Raw genomic sequence first — 24,100 nt, 5'->3', positions numbered from 1 at the left:
GGCAGCACTGGCAAGGGCTGCCATGGCCACTCAGGTGGCAGTGCCCAGCCTGGGCTTGCACTATCAGCAAGGTGATGAGCAGATCCATTGCAGGGGGTTCCACACCACCAAGGCTGGTGACACCAGCGGAAAAAATCCCCTTCCCTTGCCCTCCTGTTCTGTCATCCTTGTCACAAGCAGAACAGCCAAGAATCTGGAGCAAGGGCCCTGCCAGAATGATTCCAGAAAGCAAGACACTGGTACTTCGGTGGGCTGGAAATAGTATTCCCCTCCTCTGACGTGGTCACAGGAGGCTGAGCACAGCAAAGCCATCCCAGATGCCTCTGTGGCACTGCCATGGCAAAGTGTCTGTGCTGGTTAGCACATTCTGGAGATGTTTATCCCACACATGGTGACAGGCAATAGCAGGAACTTACACCACGGGCCTGGGACCCTGGGCCAAATCCTGGATTGTTCCACAAGTTTCAGCTCAACATCGTGAGTCACTAATGCCACCATTCTCCCTTTACTTTTTTTTTTTTTTTTCCATAAAACTTTGTTTTTTCCATCAAATGAGAACAAATACACCCAATACCAGGAATTTTGCTAGATGGAGTCCAGATGACAACTTCTCAGAAAATGCTGTCAGCTGCTGAGATTCAGATTCAAGAGACATCATCCAATGTTAACCATAAACAACAGGGGCAACAAAATGTCTGGCAGATCTTGAAGTGACACGAGATGCCTGCACTCCACAACAAACCCGTTTCACACCACAGGAAAGGTCACCACTTTAATCCACTTCTGGGTGGAATGTACACAAACGTCATTCTTCTTCACATCTGTAATTAAACAGCCTCTTGCTTTGCTATCCAGCTCATGTTTATTTTCCCATTTGCTAACATGGTGGATGGTAATATAATATGACACTGAAGGGACACAGGCTGCTACAGGCAGGCTTTCCACTTCTTTCTAGTGATTAGCCTGCAGAGAGCTGGAGCTGATGGTTGTGCTGCTTGGATCCAGCAGTGATTTCCTTTCTGGATGTGCAGCATCTTTGCACATTGAAATAATAATAGCAGAGAAGACGATGAAAGCAAACAAAAACAAATGGCAGAGATCCCTAAATGTGTTGACTCGTTGCAAGAAGTTGCTGAGGTCTCTGCTGGGCTCCTACAAGGGAGAAGACAGCGAGTAAACTGGGAGGTTGAGGCTAAATCTGTACTTCTGCTATGAAAAATCTGGTTTTCAACACTGGTAATGTGCTGGATCACTTAGGAGAAGTTTTCCTTCTCCCTGTGGCCACCAAGGAGCATCTGAAACAATGGTGGATAATCTCTAGTGGGGCCCTTCCTTCCCTCGAAGTGCTCTCGGGTACTCACCCCCGTCCCACCACACAGTGCCCAGGAGGGAAAACTCCACGCCAGCAAGAAGGATTTTCCCCTCTCCAAACCTTCTGGGCTGCAGTGCTGGCACATGGTTCAAGGTGAGCTTCACCAGGAGCTGGACAAGAGGGCTTTGCAGGGAATGGTTCATCTGTCAGGAAGGACTATGGGATGCATCACTTTGCAGCCCCAAGCACGGCCGCGTACTTCAGATCCTAGCACGCTCTCAGCAAAACAACACCAAGATGTTTATTTTCAAAAGGATACAATGTTTGACAAAATAAATGATATTTGATTAATACCCACTGCTTTTCTGGGGTTTCTTTTCGAAGGCAGTAAATTTGCTGACTGTATAAACATGCCACAGTGCTTCATCTTCCTATGCCAAAATTTCATTACCTCATCTCCAGGGAATGCCCTTAGTAACATTTTGACAAGCCTATTTAGGGGGTTGTTTGTGGGTTTGGGTTGCTTTTTTCCCCCCACTTTTACTTCTTAGGGAGGTCTCCCATGAGAAAGCCACAGGCTGGAGCTGAACAAAATCCACCTTTTTTTTATATAGGGACCTTCACCATGTCCCTAAGAGAAAACCTGAATTCCAACACTAAGGACCAGCAAGCATTCTTCAATGTCATAGTTTTTCATCCCATTCCCTTCTGACTGCAGATTTCATTCCCCCAGTACCTCCATACCTAACTCCTTGTTAAGGGAACAAATGGGAGAATTTGTGATTTTCCTGGTGCCCAGCTGAGTCACCCCCAGCTGTGGAGCTCAAACTTAAAATCCTCTGGGTTTCTGGGAATGGCCACCTGCTTCTAGAGGGTGTGGAGTGTGATCTGGTAAAGCTTTAGCAGCACTTGTCAATCATTAAGCTGCAGAGCTGCTGGAAAGGTCAAGGAAATTCCCACCAAGGCACCCAAGTGTTTGGGAACCAAAGGATATTTCTGGGCTGCTTTAGCCTAGGGGAGCTGGAGAGCCTGCAGGGCAGGGCTGCTCTGGTGGGCTTGGCCAGTGCCACCACTGAGCTGTGTGCTCCAACATGGGGAGGAGATGTCCCAGCAGCACACCTGGCTGTTTGGAGCATTCTGAGTGTTTGAGTGCTTTCATATATTTTACTTTAGAGACATAGGCAACATCCCTGTGTGGTCCCTGCTGCAGCCTGCTTGTGTCCCTGCTCCCTTGGTGCCTCCTGCCCACCACCACCACCTCCTGCCCATCTCACCATGGACCAGCAGCTGCCAACAAAGCAGAGCAGGAGCCAGGGCAAGACAGTCACCTCCTCCCTCCCAGCACAGCAGTCCCCAGCGTGCCACCCCACCAGGACCCTGAGCTGTGCCCCAACCCAGCACCCTCCAAGGCTGGAAGGTGCCTGTTTGGTTGGTGGCGTCTCCCTTGCTGTGCCCATAGCTCAGCATGCACTGGTTTGGACTGAAAAGCAAATAAAAATACCTGACAGCACAGGATTCCACGTGTCCCCCTTCTGCTGACCCACAGGAACGTGTCCAGCTGCCAGGTGTCTCTGGTGGTGCCCTCTGCCTCCTCCATGCAAGGGGCATTTTGTTTCAGTTGGAAGCTCCAGTGAATCCAGCCCTGGATCCTTGCTAGGCCCATGCTCCAGAGGGCTTGAGGGCTTTGCTCATGGAGATGAATGAGGAATTCTGAAAATCTCCCTGAAAAACGAAACTGAGACACTTTAGATTTCACTTTCCCAAACAGCATGAGCTGTGAGCACCAGCTGTTTCTAGCAGCTGTTCAGTGTGTTAGATTTTACCATTCCAGCGCTAAACTATTAGTCAATTGATTAATGAACTGGAACTTCCCATCCAACAAAAATATTTTTGTTTTAAATTATAATTTGATGCATGGTTAGTGCAGAAATGCATTACACATGCTAAGCACATGTTTGCATCTCATCACCACCCTCAGACACAGGGAAAGGTGTTGGCTTCATCACCTTTTTAAGGCTGCTTGCAAACCCCTCCAGGGAATGCAGTTTTTCCTTTAATGCAGTTTTTTATTCTGCAGAATACACGAGGGGTGATGCTGCTCAGTCCTGCCCACACGTGGGATGGGGCCAGCAGGCTCCTGCCACCCCACTGCTGTGAGTGGAGCTTGAAGGAGCTGCAGAACTGGCCAGGACACACTAGGGTTAACTGGCAGGAGTGAGAGCTCAACCACCTGAGACAGGAAACATTCCCAAGGCTGCCAGGCCTGTATCTGGTGCCAGCTCAAGGTCCCAAGGCACCACTGGGACACTGCTGGCAGCTGCACCAAGGAGTCCACAGCTCTGCACAGGGAGATGTGGGGACTGCAGTCAGTGACAGCTCAGGACTGGCCCTGGGTTTCATCACAAAGCTAAAAAGTATCTAAAAAGGAGTTGTTCCATTGCTTGGGATTTTTTCCCTCAAAAGCACCTTCATGCCATAAACTCCTCTATTCAGCTAAAAGCCCAGGTATTCACTCTGGTGGCACTTTGCAGGTCAGAAGTGACCACCACTGGTGCCAAATTCTCATTCCTGTGTTATCAGGGTGCTGTGTGCACAGCTGAGCTCCAGCCCTGGCACCTGCCAGCAGCTCCAGCCCTCTTCCTCCTTGACTCATATAAACATATTATATATATATGAAATATGTATACTCATTAATAATATATAAGAATATCAATAATGATAAAAATTGAAACAATCTCCACTGTGTATTAGCAGTTAAACCTGCATGCCCTGGGACAAGGTTTGGAGCTCCAGGTACACATGCAGAGGGGAGGTGACAGTGCCCATCTCCTGATGGAGGGGCCCCATCCCATGACAAGACAGGTCACAGTACACAGAAGTGGTGTAGAGAAACAAACAGGGAAAAATTAGTCCTTATTGCTCATGATGGGAATGAAACACTGCTCAAAATTGAACACCAGCTCTATTCCACCTCAGTGGCCAGGGCATTCCTTGCAAACCCTCAGCTGAAACATGTGCACAAACCCAGGGCAGGGGAAAATTCAACAGCTGCTTTTTCAGGTTATAATCAGTTATTTTATAAACTTGGCAGGTAGTGAGCTCAAAGGTTGTTTTTTTTGTGATCTCTGATCATAACAAAGTCTCCAGCAAGCACAGCTTTGCTAAACAGCAAAGGGAAGCCAGGCTCAGCGTGCCTCAGAGGGGTCTTCTGCTGAGAAGCATCAGCATCACACTGCGGTGATGCAAGTGGGAGAACCCACCAGGCTTTGTGAGACACAGCAAGGCACAGCCCACGCCAGCTCCTCAGAGAGAAAACACCCTGGACTTGTACTGAAAAACTGCTGCCACCCTCAAATCCTGCTGCTTATCTAAGGAAGCAGCAGCACACAGAATATTTCTGACATACTATTAAAGGAGATGATGGCCCTGCACTGGTACCAGCGATACCTGGCGAGGCAGAGGCAGCACATCATCTCTGAACAAACCCAGCAGCCCACTTCCACCCCCAGCACTCCCAGGGGATGAAAGGAAAATGATCAGAAGGGAAGAAGCGATTCAAATTCAAGTGGCGCTAATAAAATATTCCCTTTGGTGGAGCAGAGGCTCAGGGGCTCAGCCAGCTGCAGCACAGAGAGCTGGGATGATGCGAGGAGCTGGGCCAGAACAAGAGCTGAGCAGCAGGAAGGTGAAGAAATGCCTCTGCCAGCACCACCACTGGCTCTCCCTTGCACCATCCCGTGCACCAGGACCCCTCTGACCCAGGGGTCAAAGCACAGTCCCAAGAGACAGAGAGGATTGCAGTTTGGTTTGTGAACATGTAAAATATAAAATACAAAAACATGTAAATTACAAAACCACGTCACAATGCGTGGATGCAAAAAATCAGCCCTTACAGGAATACCATGTCAGCACTGTCCAAACACCCCCAGCACTCACCTGGTGGGGATGGGACATGAGGAGTCTGAAACTCAGAGGACAGCTCTCCATTTAACCATCAGGTCATGCCGTGGGTTAGCCCAGATTTGCTCCTTTGCATCAGAAGTGGTGAACTGGGAGTTAACATCTCCATGCAGAGGAGTGGAGCAACAATCATCTCTCCTTCTGCTACAAACCCAAAGCACTTCACACAATCCCAAGGCTTCAAATCAGAGTCAGACAGGTCAGCCCCACCACTTAGACTGGGTAAAGTTTCCACTCTCCAAACCATCTGACTGCCTGGTTTAGAATTATCTACTTTCTCCTAAACATAAAGCTGCTGTAAAAGAGGCCTGATGCACACAAATATTTGAAGCATGCACGTGTGTGTGAGGGGGTGTATGCACACGTACGTGCACATGCTGCAGCTTAAGATACTGCAGATATAAACACTCTAGTAAAGGCAGATCTTAAACAGAAATATGCAACCATCTTGGCCAGAAACCAAACCAAACCCAGCCCATTCATTTAATCAGACCAAGCCAAGTCCTGGTGTCCCTGAGCTGGGCACAGTTGGTGTTCCCAGGCTGCCCACTCCAGTACAACACAGGCTGTTGTCTCACACACATGGGAGGCTACTTCCAGGGCACCACTCAGAGAGCAACCAATCTTTATTTTAGAGACAGCTTACGTAAAGGAACATGCAAAGAAACACATGAGTAAGAGTCTCATCTGCCTCAGGCTCCTGTAAAAGGCTGTAAATCCTTTTCTTTTCCCCTTTCACGGCACAACACGTTGGACAGTCATTGTTCACCCTGCAAAGCACGGCGTGTACATCCCCGCCGTCGGTCCTTTGGCTGGAGCTGTGTTTGCAGGTTTCCCGTGGGAAAGGAGGTGCTTCACTTCCGAAGAATGAAACCAGGTTGTTGCATGTGCCACAAGGATGCTGGTGGGGATCAGCCAGCTGCACTGAAGGGCTTCAGGACCTGGCTGGGGGGTGAGCAGCAAAGTCGCCTGCAACTTGCCCTGGTGCAGGTGGGCTTTGTGCCCAGGGGAGCAGATCTTCACCACAATCCCAGTGCATGACAGCCTCTCTTCCACAGCATCTTTCCTCCTGCCAGGTGTCTGATCTTCTCTCTCCCCTGTCTTCACATGCTCTCTGTTATGTCCTGACCAGATTCCCAGGGGTGAGACTTGAATTTGGAGTAAGTACAAAAACCGGTTGAACTACAGAGAAAATCTGTATTAAGTCAACTAGGAATCAGGGGTATGATGTTTGCTGAGAGTATTTCATAAACCATAGGTGTTCTGTACCCCATGCATGTTTGAACCCAAAATGAAATATGGTCTTCACCTTAATAGCAAGGGCGACCTCAGAGTTCAAAAACTGTGAGGAACACAATTTAATATGAACCTGCTTATATTTAACAGCATTATCTTTAAAAAGCACTGTTAGATATTTACTAGTTTGCCATGAACCAACACTTGTTTAAATTTGGGGTTTTTTTTCTGTGAAGAGTCTTGAAAAACGGACTCAGGGCATTTGTCCTGTTTTTTGGAAATGTGCATATATTTCAGAAGAGGTTCCAAATATCTTCCTCACTAAAAAAAGGCATGGAGAGACACGGAGTGATGCCACCAGCACTGCTCATGGCTGGTGGCCCAGCAGCAGCAGGAGGACCAGGACAATGCCAGCAGCAGGACTGGGGTGGGTGGCTGCACTCCCAGGGTCGCTGCTGGGGACTGCAGCACCATCTTTGCTTTGCTGATTCAGAAGCTGCTTATTTGCAGAGATGTCATCCATGTCCAGGTCATACGCCAGCTCTGAAAGCAGAAGAGAGGTGTCAGTAACATGTGGTGTTGTCAACATTCTGACACACAGCACATCCAGCCCCCCTAAAACTGGGGTTCTGGGGGCAGCAGCCCGTGCCACAGCTGAGGGCAGCTGGGTCTGGGTGCAGCCAAAGGCATCACAGGGCTTGATGGGCCAGAAGAGCTTAGCAAACATCTTGTCAGTCCTGCACGCACCAGTCTCAGTACCCTACACCAAATGGAGAAACCAAAAAATCCCAACTGTGAGGTGCTCCAGTAAGAAAACAAAAGAGGTAAGGGATGTGCCTTACTGGAGAGCTACTCCCAAAGAAAACCAGCTGAGCTTTGGAGGGGTGCTTAGCAATGCAAATTGTGTCTGCTCCCCGGGCACAACAAGGATGCGTGCAGGAGTGAGGAAATCCTGGCGAGCACTAACACTTCCCCAAACCCAGAGTCAGCAGAAGGCCTTGCTCACCAAAGCCTCCTGGCTCCTGTAGGACCTGGGGAGCTCTGCATTCCTGCAATCTTACGTAAGAGTGTGCAAAATGTGCTCCTTATAGCACTGAGAACACATCCCATCCCTGGTCCACCCCATCAAAGGAAGGAATGTGAATGGATCATGCACTCTGGGCATGTTGGTGTTGCAACATGGAGACTTTGAGATGAAGAACATGTGAGTTCCAATCCAAGAAAACATTCAGTATAAAGGTTTAGATAGTACTGGCAAAGGAGCATGACATTAACAGAGGGGAAAGATTGTGGCAACCCATCACTGGCTGCAAGGGGCCTGCTGAGCAGTAACTCACAGCTGCCCTTGTCTTGCTGGGTCAGGGAAGAATAAAGAATTCCAAACAGACAGTGTGAAAAGGCAAGACACCAGCAAATCTCAGGGCCAAGAAGAAAGAGTGAAAGGTGTTTTAAGATGCCATCAGCCAGATCTACCTGGGGCATTTGAACCTGTCAGTCAGCTGGACTGAGTGGGTGCACTTCACGCTTGTTCTCAAGGCAGTGGAGCCCTTGCTCCCCTGCTTGTGCTGCTGCCATCTCCTTCTGGGGCCCAGGTTTCTCACCCCAATGGGAATCAGGTAAGCCTGTTTGTCTTATCCTCAGAGCCTGGCCTTTGGAGTTGGAGGAAACTGGTGGTTTCCATCAGAAGAGACCCTGGCTCAAGACTTTTACAAGCCTCCTGGATCACTAGCATGTTGGAAAGGTTTGGATCATCCCACCCCACCCCTGAGAAAGAATCCAAGAGACTGAATAAGCACTCTATCTAAAAAATGCCACATCAATCCAATGAACACCACTGCCAAGGCAAACAGGCAGTATTTCTTAATCAAAAAATACCCAAACATTGCAAAACAAAAGCAGAACGATGCGAGCATGACAAGTGAGTCAGCCCAGGCCATCAAAGGAGGTCAGAAATGGTTCAAAGGGAGCAGTTATCCATGCACAGAGAGGGCCAGGTGCAAGCAGAACCCGCCTGGTAAACTGAATTCTCTTGTAGATCCCTACAAATACTGCAATTCCTCTTTTCCACAGCTTTCCTGCTTTTCTTCTGAACAGTACAGATATGCTGCTGTCCCCTGGCACTGCACACCCACGGGAAGAACAGGGGAAGAAAGGTGCCACCTTGAAAGGGATGTGCTGGGAGACTTTCCAAGCACAGAAAGAACAAGTCCCTCTGGCACGAGGCATGCTCAGGCTTCAGGGCACTTTGGGAACAGCCTGCCTGCACCACCTTATTTTACCAAGCTCATTTCTGGAAAATAAGTGAAGGGTTTTGGAGTTAATAAAATCACAGCAGATTATTTCGCAGTTGGTTGTTTGACACAAGACTCCTCAGCTGGCACAGTGCTGGATCACAACCTGCCCTAGTGTGTTTTGGAAGGTATTTCCACACATTATAAAGGCTTCTGAAACCTAAAAGATGCCCCATGAGGTCGCAGTACTGTCAGGCACCCACACGCTGCCAGACCAGTGATCATGAGAGCTTTTGGGGCAGAATATTCTCTTACTGGACATCCTAGCAAACCTAAAAAACTCCCCAGGAACTGAGTAACTACTCTTGCCTTCCCTTTAGAAAAGAAATTTGAAACAAAAGAGTGTTTCAGCAAGGTCCTTAACAGCACAAAGGGTTTTGACGGCCCCATTTACAGTCTTGTTCTGGGATGTAATTTATGAGATTCGAGTTCCTGCACGGGTCTCAATGCAGCAGCTGAATCCCGTTGGAAATGTTCAGCCAGAACCAAAATGAATGTTCCAAACATATTCTTTGCGTGGGAAATTTTCCAATTCTGGGATTTCACCTCAACTTGAGTAAGGGTAAGTTTTTAAATCACGGCATTTCACCCATATTGGGATGGTGATTCTCTCGCTATTCCCTTCTGGCCAAATTAAAGAGAACAGAAACCCTCTTGTCATCAGAGATTAGAATGCTATTTTCCTCCCCTTAATAGCTTCAGAAGTTTAGTGCTTGGGTGTGCCGTTTGTTTTCACTGTTCCTTCCATTGTATCCTACTCCTTATTTCTGCCCAACTGTATTTTTAGGTGTGATGGATTTAGCCAAGCATCTTTTATTTTGTATTAATCATGGATCTGTAACTCTTGCAAATCCCTTTCACTTAACTTCTAATGACCTTTGCTACATCAGAGGAAAGGAAAATAAAAGGTATGAGCCTCTAACAGACGTCAGGCAGCCAACCCAGGATAACAGCAATAACAGCATTAAAAATACACATCACAGAATCACAGAATTGGGAAGGTTGGAAGGGATCACAGTGAGTGATCTGGTCCAAGCTCCCTCTCAAGCCCAATGCACAATGTGCCCCAGAGCACAATGCACAGGACTGAGTCTATCTCCAGTGAGGGAGACTCCACACCCTTTCTGGGCAACCTGCTCCAGCACTCAGTCACTGCACAGTAAAAAAGTTCTTCCTCATATTCAGATGGAGCTTCCTGTGCATCAGTTTCTGCCCACTGCCTCTGATCTTACTGCTTATATTATTGATGATAAACATATTTCAAATCCAGGAACCCAAATTAGCAAATGTTCCTAACCAGGCAGTTCTTGAGAGGGCTCCATTATAATTTCCAGCTTTTGTTAGGATCCCTGGTTAGACCTGGTCACCTCCACATCCCTGCACCTCCTGCCCCTCACAGCCTCCAGGAGTGAAAGAGCCTCAGCATCAGGGATAGAGCTGCAGAATGGCTGCTGGGGTAACTGAAACTAACACTCCACACTCTCCATTTTGGCCACATCCACCCAAAACTTTGCCTTTATGCTGCAAAATAACCTGAAAGAAGGTACTTCTCTGCCTCCCCTCTACCCAGCCACCTTCTGCATTAAACATCTCCACCACTCCAGCTCTGATCACCCAATTCACTGGCATCAGCTTCTCAGTACAAAGTGGCCCTCTGGCCTGCAAAGCCTTTCGGGGGAGGGCAGGAAACTAGAAAAATCTGTTTCTGTTTATAATCAGAGTCCAGGGGGTATTACCAACAATCTGCACTAATTACAAATTCAATCTTCACTCATTTTGGTCCCTCTTGTCCTCTGGGCTGCAGATTAGATAATCCCTTTAAAATAATAGTCAATCATTAGCTGTGCTTTTTTTCTGCCCCTCCTCACGCAAGCCGAGCGTGCCGGGCCGTTTCCCGGAATCCTCACGCAGCTGGTGAAAGGTCTCCAGCCGCACACAGGCCGGTCCCTCCGGAAGCATCTTTTGTAACCAAAGCCCCTCTAACACAAAGCTGCTGCGCTGTGCTCCCAGGACAGCCACGGCTTCAATGGCCTCGCAGCGTGGAGGACAAAACCCGGCGCCAGCCCTACAACACGCGCTTCCCGCATCCACGGAATAAAGCGCAGGCATTTTCCCATGGATTAGGGAAAATGCCTCCTGACTCTGCCATACTGACTCTGCACAAGCTTATTGGGCAGGAATCATTAGAAAGCCCTTCTTGTTGAACCACACCAGCTTTGGAGGCAGCTACAAAACAAGGGCTGAACTGGGAGTAAGTTGGGTTTGAGTTGGGATGAAATGTCCCACGGCAGCTGGCACAGCAGGAGCTGGGAGGAAGAGTACTGGCACACAGGCTTTGCCCTGCCAAATCCAACACTGCCTACCAAAACACCCCTTTTCACCCCAAAAATGGACAACATGGCCTTGAGCAAAGAACTGCTAGCAAATGTCTGGCAAATGACCTCCAAGAGCCCTGCTGCCGCAGGCCGGCTCGGCTGCTGCCCAGAGCCCAGAGCCAGGGAATGTCATCTCCCAGCCAGGCATCTGGGCTGCCTGCCTGCCAAGCCTGCCCCAGCAGATGGTTCCAGCCATGGACCCAATATAGTAACAAAGCCATAATGGATGGCCAGGCATGAAAACTGCCTCCCCCTGTCACTCGATAGCTCTGCCAGTGCCTCGTGCAGCCGTGACGGGTGTGAGGGGATCCCGACACAGGTGAAACCACGAAGCCTAACACAGCATGGTCAGCCAACAGGGCTGCTGTGGTGATGGCCCTGGTTTACACGTGATGGAAACGCTGCAGTGTGAAGGGAATGGATGAAGTTTCCAGTGAATGCAAAACACATCAAGTAGAAATGTCACAAACAGGTAGGGCAGCTTGGCCAGCTGCGGCATCTGCCAGCATCTGCCTGCATCTTTCTTTCAGGACTGTTTTTTCCTAGGGAAGCATATGCTACCATTGCCACTGAAAATGACAATCTCCAGAGTGTGTTGCTTTGTGTAATTTTTTTAAGCAGCAAGCATCTTCAGAGTGGGGAATAAGATGCCAATAGATGCAGCAGACTGGCTGTCTCCGAGACAGGATAGGATTTCTTAAAGGGAGAGATGTTTGAGTCAAGCCCAAACTGTTGACTCATTACAAGGTGAAGCATAAGAGCCTGTGATTCCACAGACCAGTCTACCTCACCTTGGCTCCCAAATCTCTCTTTCTCTACAGTACCAACCATTTCACTCTCACAGGTGTTTGCACCTGAAATGTAGAAGAACAGTCCAATTTCATCCCAAACACTTCCTGGAACACCAAAGGCTCTGCTTGCCTCAGCCTGCAGTTATCTGGGTTTTCTCATGCAAATAGCTCATGCTGTTTGTAAAAGCACACCTCTGCCTCCCCAAAGACAACACCTGAAACATCCAATGGGTTACATGGCACAAACAGCCACAACTGCACGGATACAGCCGAGATTCCCAACATTCTGCTTCTCCAAAACACCTTAAACTCTTCCAAACACCTAGCCAAGCGTGGTTTCATCTCATCAGGGAGGTTTTGCCCTCTGGCTTATTACCATTAAAATCCTGGAGCACCAACAGGTTTGCCAGTTGTCTTCTTGCACAACGAGCTGCAACAGCCCAGCCGTAGGTGCGGTCGCGCCGGTGTGTAATTAAAGCGCTGAGCCAGGGCTGGCCGTGGTGCTTGTGTTGGCACAGACCACTGAGATGGATGTGCAGCATGTGCATGGTCTTGTGCCTCTGCTTTTCCACCTCCTCCACAGCAATTTAGGAGGTGCGGCTCTTGGCAATATGGATTTGGAAAAAAAAAAAAAAAGAAGAAAAAATCCAGCTCAACATCACCATGCTGCCATCGGCAACACGGCCAAGAGAGTCTGGCATGGCTCAGCAGCAAGGGGTAAAACCAACTTCCTGGGCAGAAACCCAAAGGAATCAGGTTTGGGATTGCTGATTTGCAAACCAAGACTTTTCCCCCGCTTGCCTGTTTGCCACCTCTCGGCTGCTGGTGTGCCACCGATGGCCCATGGCCTGCAGCACGTGTTCACCATCAACCCAGAGACCACAGGTACCACAGGTACCACCACAAACCCAGGACCGATGGGGAGGGAGTTCCCCTAGGATCGATGCTCTCTGGAAGGCAGCAGTAAATTGATTTGGGGGGACCCAGATGTGAGGAAGGTCCATCTCAGTCCCAGCCAGGGGTGTGATCAGGTGCTGTTCAGGGTACCTGAGGCAATGAGCTCTGTAAGGCAGTCAGTATGCCCACCCTGGCTCCCCAGCTTCCAGTAGTACCAGAAAAGTCTCTCCACACACGTCCACAAGCTTTTGATGGGGTGTTTTGAAGGGACAAAACACTCTCAAAACCCAACACAGTGTACAGGCAGAGGGGCTGCACCATGACCCCAATTCCAGCAACTGCTCCTTCCCCCCACCTTGGCCAGAGGCTGGTGGCAAGGAAGGGCCATCATTTATGACCTGAGCCTATGTTTACTTTGAAAATGTACTCGTTACATTCTTAGCTCCTTGGTTTGTTCTAGATCTACCCTGAAGAGAATCTGGCATCTGCAATTGCATTCTCATTTTCCCCTTGGCAGAGCGTGAAAGAGTTTCTGAACTGCACTCGCAGAGCGGAGCCACAAAAACGTGTTTAGCAAAATGCACTCATGTAATCTATTAAAAATTAACAAATCTCATTAGCATTATTAATTGGAAGTGCTGGAGCCCTTGTACTTTGCTTTTCCAGCATTACCCTGGTCTGATATCCAGATGTACAGTCCAGAACAAGAGTTGCTACCCAAAAGAGCTTAGAAGAAAAGCACTGAAAAATAGGGAGCTAAACATGTACAGCCAAAAACATCTACAAAGACAGGAGTCAAGAAAAAAAAGAGGAATAGCTGTAAACAGATGAGTATAAGTGAAATTATTTAAGTGGCAGCAATACAGGACTGGGTCAAGCAATGATCCTGCAGATTCCGCAGTATCTCAGCCCACCCAGATGTCATTTCTTCCTGTTTGGATACCTTCAAGAGCTAAGTCACAAAGAGATCCCTCCTGATCACTCTGCTGTCACCTGAGACATCTCCATACATTCTTGATTTTGGGAAGTAAGGTTCCCAATGATAGCAGAGCAAAATTAAATGCTCCATATTCCCTCTAATGACTAAAAACAACATACTCCCATCTAACTGAAATTTCTTCCTTCATGTTTTCTTCCCCACAAGCTCCTGGATATGACCAGGAGAGGAAGCTCTTTCTTGCTACAACCTTCAACACTCTAAGCCTTCAACACTCTAAGCTCAGGACATTCAGGTATTAGCAGAACCTGACAAAATGCAGTCCTAAGGAGAATGCAATGGTCGCTGCCTTCCAGATGTCAGCCACTAAAAGCAGCCCTCAAGGCAGAAGGATATTTCTCAATGCTTGATTGGAAAGCTCATGGTGGTGTTGTGGCACCCAGGAACATCTGACACCTTCCTTTGTGACTCACTGTGTGTGGAAACCAGCCCTGAAAGTGCCCAGGCCACAGACATCACGGGTTTGTGGCATTCCTGCTTCAGGCAGGCAACCAGGAATGTGCCTCTTCAATCAGAAGGGACAAGGACTTTGTGCAATGTCTACGCTCAGTGAAAAATCCCTGGACATCCACCAGGCTACAACTCACGATGCCAAGGGAAATATCTCGAGTGAGATTTCAGGTCAAAATCCAATACTTTGGGCTGTGCGTGGACATACCAGCTCAGCCCACAGTAGAGCTGGCAGGTGGGCTCAGGCATGGTGATGCTCCATGCTCCTCTGCTCAGCCTGCCTCTGCTCCTGGAGAAACTTCCTGAGTTTTGTGCTCTGACACTGCCCAGGGTCACCAGCATGGAGGGACAGCCAGCTCCCCCTGTCCATGCCAGGAGAATGTTTGCATAGAGCAGGAGCTGAGGTGACAGAGCTGCCAAGGGAAGGGAGCCAAGTGGCAACAACATCACCTGGCTTTTCTCATTGTGTTAACTTGCATAAATAAACAAATAAAAAAAATCCTGGACCTGCATTAAAACAACATTAAAGTGACTTCAGCCTGTAAAAATGGGGTAATGCAGAAGGTACTGGGAAACATCACTGTACCCAACTTTTCCACTTTATATAGAAGAAGGTTTGGGTTCATGGGCTGGAATGTTTTAACAGCTTCAGGACATCTTCCCTGCACTGGAAGCAGCCCCAGGAACAGCCTCTATAGCCTGACACCAGGACCTGGCTTTGCACTGCATGGCAGTGAAGAAAGACCCAGCTTGCTCACTGGGTGCCTGTAACATCTGACACAAACCCTGGCTGATTTCTGCTCCCTGCCTCCCTCCCAGGCCAAGAACAAACCCTGACCCCAAAGCTCTCGTGGAATGATGGTGCTAAAAGCTGTATGTGAATGGTGGTGGCAGTTCCAGTGGGAATCCCAGTGTCATCCCTGCTGAGCACCAGGACACTGTGGCTGCAGTGCTTGGGCTGTGCTGGACCTCTGCCATCACACTTACACTTTCCTGGGGGCCAAGGGCCTCTCTGTTTTGCCTGGGACATGCTGGAGCTCAAGGAGACCACCTGGACTGCTCCCACTGCAGGAGGAGGGAGCAAGGGATGGAGGGATTGGCCTGGGCTTCTGCCTGGCATCTCCCTGGGTCAGCAGGCACAGCCACAAGAAGGTGCCAGGGACAAGGACACGCTGCTCATGTGGGAGAATCCAAATTGTTCTGGGGACACCTCCACTGACCCAACAAGCAGTGAAACAAGTAGGTGACAACTCAATAGGGCTCCAAGGCCCAAGCCCACAAATGCCTCCTGCTCCGTCCTATCTGAAGCAATCATGGCTCTCTCTCAGGAATGTCACAATCACAGTGGAAAATCAAAATAAAAAGGCTATGTAATCCAGTTTGTAAATCCCTTCAAAAATCACAAAATCCTCTCTAAAATGGATTACAGAGATTAGAGATAAGAGTTTCCTGGAAATCAAGAATTGCATTTCTGCCTCCCCCATCTCTTCACTGCCTCAGAAAAAAAGAGTCTTGCTTGTGCCCCCCACCCCACCTCACTCTTTCCCAGCCATCATCCCAGCCTTGGGGAGCAAAAGCAGCTCCCTCCAGCCCCTAAAACCAGCAGAGCTGCTTCTACCTGACTTTGCCACAAGCAGTATTCTGGGGCACAATCTGCTGCATATACCTGAGCCTGTGGCCAACGTGGGATGACTGCCAGGCTTCTGCAAGCGTCCATCCCTGCTCCAAACAGGCTCCACGTGGTTGTGCAATGTGCTGCCGTGGTTTGTGAGCTGCAGGACTTGCACCCAAATCCTGTGGGTGCCCAGCAGAAAAACATCCTCTTAAATCAGGGTGGTCTTCTAAAAATCACCCATGTGCCACTGGTGACAACACTACCAAGAAGAGAAAGGTCAAACACCCTTGTGGGGATGATATAAAATTATTGAGCAGCCATGCCATTATTATTCTGATAGGTTAAAATCATCATTTTGTTCAATATTTTTGACTCAAGTATCCACAGTTGATGCTAGTAAGACAATTTTCTTTTGGGAATTTTTATTTCGTGAGAGTTTTTGTCCTTTCCTTCTTATTTGGAACAACAACAACAAGAAGGGATTGCAATATTAGCATTCCCAGCAGAGCACACATTCAAGTTCCTGACCTGTTATTGCTCAAGGACTTCTGCAGCTGCAGATGCCTGTTTGGAGCTACAGTTAGGTCACTTTGAATGATGCTCACAGAATAAGGATCAAAACACTCACAGCTTGATCAAAAGGACATTTTATGAACATTGCAGCCTGAGTTAAGTGCTGATGTGAATACTTAGGTTCGCCCTTATATTACCTCAGCTTGGCTCTAATAAAATTAACACCCTTTTAAGTAATGCACTCAATTTTATTTGTTTCATGTTTTTCTGCCTTATGGCTTTGAAAACTCATTCTCAAAACCTTTCCATCACACTGGGAATGTTTAACTGTGTGGGGAGCTGCAAATCAACATCTTTGTACAGAGGAATAATAAGGGTTGCACCTTTGTATCATTGTTCCACCTGCTGTAACCTGGATTTATCCACCAAAGGTTGGGGTATTTTTTTCTGCCCACAAAAGAGGGTAACCAGTCACACTCTTTCTTTTCCCAGGAAGAATTACCATCCGTAAATAAACAACTAAAAACTGAACTACAAGCACCAGCAGCATGAATTCTCCTTTGTAAAGAGACAACAGAAAAAACAAAGCAGGGGAAAATCCAGTCTCTCCCCTGCATTTCACTTGCACATTAGAGGCAAAATGAACTTACCAGTCCAGGACAGGAGACGTCTTATTGGTGCAATACAGCTGCTTAACTGTTCTTTAGAGATATTCATCTCAAAAGCCAGAACAGAAAGAGCATTTTCCCCCCTTTTATTTATTTATCTTTTTTTTTTTTTTTTTTTGTGCCAACTCACCTTAGCTGAAAAGCACATTGAGATTGTAATTATGGGAAGGCCTCATCTAGTAGATTTGTAAACTCAGCTATCGGCTTGAATTACTGGAATTAGCAAGGCTAATTTAATGTCACTGTTCAAAATAGCTCAGATTTGGAATTTCTTAATGGCCTTAGGAAAAGGAGTCTTTATGCATACTGCAATCTAGGCTTCATTCTTAGACTAAATTCCTTCTCATAGATTTTGTGAATGCCCTGTTTTGTAGCCAACACAAACTCTGTCCAGTAAAATAATGTAAGGACTCAGAATGAAAAGAGATTAGCTGTTCCCTGCTCCTGTTATTTTAAAGCAGAAATAACTTTGGCTTCTACTGATTCATAGACAAAGCTTGAAATGCAAAGCATGCTCAACTCCAGAGTCAGCATGAAAAGGACCTTAAAATATTCCCGAGTGCAAGTAATGGACTTATTAGAGGGATGAAAAGAGGCACTTTTCACAGAATCCCAAGCTCTTTAGTCCTGTCATATCAATAATCTTGCTTAAGAATTTCATTCCATTTACGTTTCTTTCCCTTCCAAATATCCTGCCTGACTCCTATGAAATACAACATTTACGCTTTTAAAGTGTTAATTTATTTCTGTTAATGCTTGGTGGTGTAAAATGTCTGTGGATCACCCAGATGGTGTCACGAGGGGGAGGGACAGGGAGCAATTCTGTGCACTTATACACCTGAAAACTGATAAATGAGGAGGGAATTTTAAAGACTTGGTTAAAAGCATCTTCTTGAAATAATGGCAGTTGATTGTGCTGGAGCTCAACGTACCTACAATCTGTTGCATTCTCCTTTATGTTCATGTTTAACACCCACAAAAACAATGCAGATGGTAAGGAAAAAAAAAAAAAAAAAAAGAGGAAATTTGCCTAGTTCTCCTAAGCTGCCAAAATATATCAATTTTTAACCCTAGACTTTGAAAGGTGGTTTACTCTAAAGCCAGCACAAAGCAACTAGTGACAATTTTCCCTCTTTGTTTGAAGAAATTGCTGAAAAACAAAGGGAGTTCAGGAACAAATCACAGAGGTCTGTGTGGGCACAGCAGGGAAGGAGACAGAGATGCCCCCTTTCTAAGGAATTAGGGGACTTTTTCTTTCCATTTGTCTCCACACCCACAGGACAATTTGCACTGGCTGGGGACTGTCAGCAGGGAGGGGAAACAAGATGTTTTGGGCTACATCTGCCCATGGCCCTCCACAAGACAGCACCAGCAGAGACCAAGAGACCCCCAAACCCTGTGACAGGATGAGTGGCCACGCTGAGATGGCCGTGCCTGGCGTGTGGTGCTGGCCAGTGATGATTTTCATAGACCAAACCAGATTTCACACTGCCCAAGAGACTCAAGGGTCTCAAAGCACACCACAGGCGTTAATTACACCCTCCACTTTGAAGAAATTAATTAAGCACTGAAACCTTCTGGTCCCTGAGAGCCAAGCATAAGCCTCCATCCACTAATGGCTAAAACTGAGCTGGGTTGTGGCGAGGTTTCAGGAACACTGACAGGAGAGCTGAGAAAAGCACCTCTGAGTGCCCTGAGCCACCCTGGAGCAGCAGAATCCTCCCCCCAGGATACTTCTAATTCCTCTGGACACGTCCCAGCAAGTCCCCCTGAGATGGCAGCCATTGCAGGTTTGGCTCTGAATCACTCTTCATGGCAAGGCAGGGAAAGCTGACACACCAGGGAGCTGGGAGGAAGAGGGGCAGTCCCATCCCACAGCCGCCCTTCAGGGCATCCATTCAGTGCCTGCTTCTCCTCAAGAGTCTCTGACATTAGCAGTCATTTTTCCTAACAGCAAACTGGATGCCCCTGGTGAGACACCCACAAGAAGTAACGAGCTCCTCACATCCTCCTGCTTGCTTCCTTGTGTGCCCCTGGCTGCTGTGTGACCCATTCCTGGATGAGACATCCTCCAGCCCCATCCTCCCAGCTTCTCCAGCTGCAGGAGGCATCCCCAGCAGTCCCATGGGAAGCAGACTCACAGGACTGGCACCCCAACATGCAGGGGTGCTCCAGGATGCTGCAGAAAGCACCCTCACTGGAGCGTTTGCTGAGCTGGTATCCTCCACTGGAACCAATCCACACAACGTGACACGGCCTTGGTCACTCTCCTGCAGTGCTCTAGGAGAGAAACAAAACCCTCTCTGCTCCTGATTCCCCCGTTCTGCTCCATTCAGGTTTGCTGGATGCCTCCCAACCTTTCCATCTGCCTGGATGACTTTGTGTCCTCTTGGAAGCTGGACCAGCCATTTACCCAGGGCACTCACAATGGATTTAGAGGAGCAGCCTGCCAACCCACAAACATCTGCTGTCCCTGTTTCTTTTGCAACAAATGCCTGGATAAAATAGGTGACAAGTGCATTAAAAAAACATGATACCTGTGATGCAGGAAGCTGGAAGGCAAAGGGGGATTGCCAGCCCCTGCAGCTAACAAAGAGTGGTGGCTGTGCTGGAGCTGCAGCCTGGGAAACCCATTAAGGCCACATGGGGTGTCAAACTGTAACAGGAGAGCTGGGCTTGCAGGGCAGGAGGCAAATTCAGAGAGACCTGGAACAACAGGAGTTTCTCAGTGCATGCCTGCCTTTACCTTCCCAAAACTGGGAGGAGACGGTGAACAGGCATACCTGAGCTGCAGGTGAAGCAGAGGCAGAGGCAGTGTCCCCCTGTGCATCCCATCCTGCTGTGGGGAGATGCCCAGAGGGGGATTCCTCAGAGCAGGGCTGGCTCTAGTGGCTGTATCTGTTTGCTCTGCTTTAGGGTTAGTGCCATCCTGCAGCCATCCAGTCCCCCAGTGCAGGTTTCAATGGGATGGAGGGGATTTAGGAGCCTCCAGTCAATCTCATGTAGTGGTCCCAGTTACCCTGTATCCTACACAACAGAAGCTGGTTAAGTATTTTTACAGACAGGTTTCTGCTCCTTAATGTATGCAACTGGTCAGGGTGAACCTTAGTTATTAGCAACCAGAATCAGGCTCTAACCTCTTGCTTCCCAACACAAGCACAGCAGTCATTTTTGTTCAGTGTGTAGCAATACTGCCTTGCTATGTCCTTATTTTGGGATTTTTTTGGGTACACAGAACCATTTTTCTTTTTTCCACATTTTCTAATGAGTTCTGGCGGTAGGAAGTTGTTTGTAAATCACACAAGTATTTGTTTTACTGAAAACATCTGCTTTAACACATTTGTCTTTTTTAAAAGGCCATTTTTTTTAAACAAAGGTATTAAGCTGCAATGTAAATTGGGCACATCTGTTTATGAGTCACTGCAATAGCACTGCCTCTAGTGCACCAGAGATCACATGGATCTCCAGGGGCCTGATCCAGCCAATTACAAACTCACAGCTTGCTCTGCTCCCTTCTCCAGCGCTCCTCTTCCCAGAGCACTCCTGCCTGATTTAATAAATTAAGGCCACTAAATAAGAGAGACCTATTTAGTGTCTGCTAATAATATTAGGTGTCTGGCCCAGCAGACACTTAAGAATCAACCAGAGACTCAAGCTGGTGCTGAAGCCCACAGGCACCTGAGGGCCAAGGTCAGTGGAATTCTTTATAGCTGGGAACCCCAGGCTGCACCAGACCCCCTCTGCCCATGGTGCTGTACCACCTCTGCTGCCTTCAGCTGCCACAAAAAACATTTAGAGAAGTCAAATAGAGGGAAAGACATCAAGAACCTCCACGATCAAAACGTGACCCACCAGCTGGTATTTATCCACTGGAAACAAGAAGGTCAGCAGAGCTGGGGGACTGGTCTGAGGCCCAGGAAAAACCATTCAGCTCTGGTACTGCAGTGGCTGGGGAGCATCCCTGGTGATTCTGGGGTAAATGAGGAGTGGGAAGGGCAAGTCCAAAGCAGCAAGGAGATGCCTGGAGAGGGCAGAGGCAGGACCTCCATCCCCCCAAGAGCTGCCAGACTCCAACTGTCCAGGGCAAAGCTGAATGTCACCAAAGCCCACACCCAAATAAAGCTACAGGGTGAGGAAGGGACACAGAAGGTGATGGTGCATCAGATGCTCCCTGAGAACAGGCACTGGAGCACAAGAGGGGAAGTTTGCTTCCACAGGGAAGGGGAGAGGGGAGCGTTTTGGGTATAAATGCATTCTTTCACATTCTCTGCACATGCTTTAGCAGTGATTTATGTGGACAAGAGAAGAGATACTGCAGGCTGTGTTCTGTGATGACTTTGGGGAGCACACAACCTTTTTTTTATTTACTTTTTACTGGAATGATCTACAGAGAACCAGAAGAGGACAAGCAAACATACCAAAGCTGCAGAGCAGCCGGCAGAGAGATATCAAGGAGACAGAGGATATTACTCAGATTCTGATAATAACCACTGGCTCCCACCTGCCAACTGCAGGCTGTCTGACACAAAAAACTCCAAAAACAGGCTGGAGCAGATGTCTGCCTCCCCATGCAGGAAGTGTCTCCAGTATCCATGAGACACAAGCAAAATAGCTTAGAGTCCAGCAATTTTTCAGACTCGAGATACTGAATTCAAACAGGAAGGAGGGAGGAAAAAACCAGTAAAGCAAAAGGATGTGTCTCACATTGCAGTGGTAATTTACATTTTAGAAATCCTGCTGGGACTCCTGCACTGGACTGAGGCGGTGACAGATGCCCTGGCAATCTGTCCAGCTGCCAAACTTGATGCTCAGCAGCCAGCAGTACCTGAAACTGCAAAACATCCATCCCTACACATCACAGAACCACCAAGGGATGCAGCAGCACCGTGGGCACTCAGTGGTGCACAGGGTCCCTCTGCACCCAGCAAAGAGTGAGTCAGCCCCAAGGCCCCAGCTCCAGCTGCCTGGAGAAGGGATACACAGGAAGGGCCCTCCAGGAAGGGAGGTGTGGAAGAGGGAAGGTGCTGCTGGGTTTGCATTCGAGCTCTGTGCTCAGCACAGGCCCAGCCTCCTGCAGGAGGGAAGGGCAGAGCATCGTCCCAGGTCCCACGGGAAGCAAAGAGTAAATGAAAAGCAGGAACAGACAACAAGATGTCACTGAGAGCCCCAAATACCATTGAAGACACTTTCTGAAACAACAGAAGCTGGTCAACATGCCAGATTTCCATTCCCATAAATGAGGGGGAATGTGCTACTGCTCCAAAGCAGAACAAAAGCAAAACGTGTCCAAATTTTTTGTTGTTTAAATTTAAAAAAATTTTAAAAGGCAAGCTGACATACCATTCCAACAAAGTCCAATCAATTCATTTGGTTTTGGGGTTTTTTTTCCCCTGTGGTATAATTAAAAATGTAATTTCAAGCAGACTTTTAGACAAGAAGCTGCTGTGGAGGGAAAGCAGACAGCATTACCTTGTGCTTCAGGCTGCTGCTGCTTCCCTTCCCTGTTGCAAGAGCAGAGAAAGATGTTTCAGTTCATTCCAAAACAAGGAAATCCCATCCAAAGCTCCAGCATGCTTCACTGCCTCCCAGTTCCAGCAGAGGCAGTTTGCAACACAAAGTCTCCCATCAGAAAGTTTCTGGCTTGCCCTAAAAGCAACATGAGGGGAGATTAAATTTTGAAGCCAAGGCACTTTTGCCCCAGGAAAGATGCCCCAGAAAAGCTGGCAAAGCCAGCAGACTCCAACACCACTTGGTTGCCTGAAATTTGTTCCCGGGGAAGAAACCCATCTGGGCCCTCCTTGGAGCTGTGAGAGCCCCAGGGCAGGAATGCAGGGGAAGGCAGAGCACAGGAGGTGGCAGGCACCGTGGGAAGGAGGACACCCCTCCTCCAGCTCACAGCTCATCCATCCCAGCACGAGGGGTCAGGATCTGCTGCAGATACACCTGGGAATCAGGGGAGCCTGTGCTCAGGCAAGCACACCTGGTTCAGTTCATGTTACTGCTGGTGTCAGCCCCAGCAGATGTGTGTGCACAGCTCAGGGCTAATGCACAACAGCCGAGGAGAGCTCCTGCCTGACAGATGATGGATCCCCTGCTCCTGGAGCACACGGAGCAGTGTTGACTCAGTAATTGATCCTGTCCTGGTAATGCACCCACTGATGAGTGATTTGCATGCCAGACCCAAATTCATACTATTTTCACTTGCAAAGCGAGGGGTGAGAAGAGAGAAAGAAATGAGGATTAAAACACCAGGATCCTAGGAGGTTTCTCTGGAGAAGCATCCTTCTTCCCTTTTCCAATACCTTTTTGGCAAGGACTAAAAAAGAGGCTGCTTTCTGGGCAGGTCAGTGTTTCTTTCTTCTGGGGACCAACAGCAACCAGCACCAGGCTCTTTGGTCAGGTCTCTGCACAAGTCCAGCATGGGCTGTCCATTGATTTAATTTTGAAAACCTCATCTCAAGTAATGCCTCTTCCTCCATCCAGATTTACATCCAGATCCCAACATCTTCCAGATATTTAACTCAGAGCTTCATTTAATCAGGCTTGATTGTTTCATAGACACATACATTTACATTTATGGAAAAACTAATTTTCAAAATGCAGTGCTGCTGTCTGCAGCATGTAGGGGCCTGTTGGATCCAGGCAGGGAGATGCTGCCATGCAGACTCTCACTCGACCACATCTAAGCAAACACCAGCTCCCCAGAGCTCCTGGCTGCTGCCATGATGCAGTGCTGCAACTCGCACTGCCAGGTCATTGCCACAATAACCACCTGCACAAAAACAAACATATTTGCTCAAATTTGAAGAGGGGAACCAAGTGGTCAGGCTTTTTAAGGCAGCCTGGAGAATTTGAGCATTCCCCATCTTCTTCCATATAGGGTTCAAAAAGTGCTCTGAAAGTTGCACCCAACACGTTTCCAGTGAGGGTTTCCATGACCCACCTGACACATCATCTGTTCTCCTGCACATCCTCAGGGCAAGAGGATGGACAGC

The 24,100-nt window shown here is 48.2% G+C and overlaps 1 protein-coding gene across 1 annotated transcript in view; it reads right to left on the bottom strand.

The window, feature by feature from the left end:
* Nucleotides 1–5,880: 5,880 nt before the first annotated feature.
* The window catches only part of GPC3 (glypican 3), a 140,862-nt gene continuing 122,642 nt past the window's right edge, over nucleotides 5,881–24,100 (bottom strand). Inside the window, exon 8 of the mRNA XM_038123010.1 lies at nucleotides 5,881–7,051. Within this exon, the coding sequence (XP_037978938.1) occupies nucleotides 6,876–7,051 (176 nt within the window). The 3' untranslated portion in view covers nucleotides 5,881–6,875. The remainder of the gene's footprint in view (nucleotides 7,052–24,100) is intronic.

This window comes from Motacilla alba, chromosome 4A, assembly GCF_015832195.1.
Source record: "Motacilla alba alba isolate MOTALB_02 chromosome 4A, Motacilla_alba_V1.0_pri, whole genome shotgun sequence".
NCBI lineage: Eukaryota > Metazoa > Chordata > Aves > Passeriformes > Motacillidae > Motacilla > Motacilla alba.
Note: the sequence above shows the minus strand (reverse complement) of the source record. Positions and strands in the feature narration are given on the sequence as shown.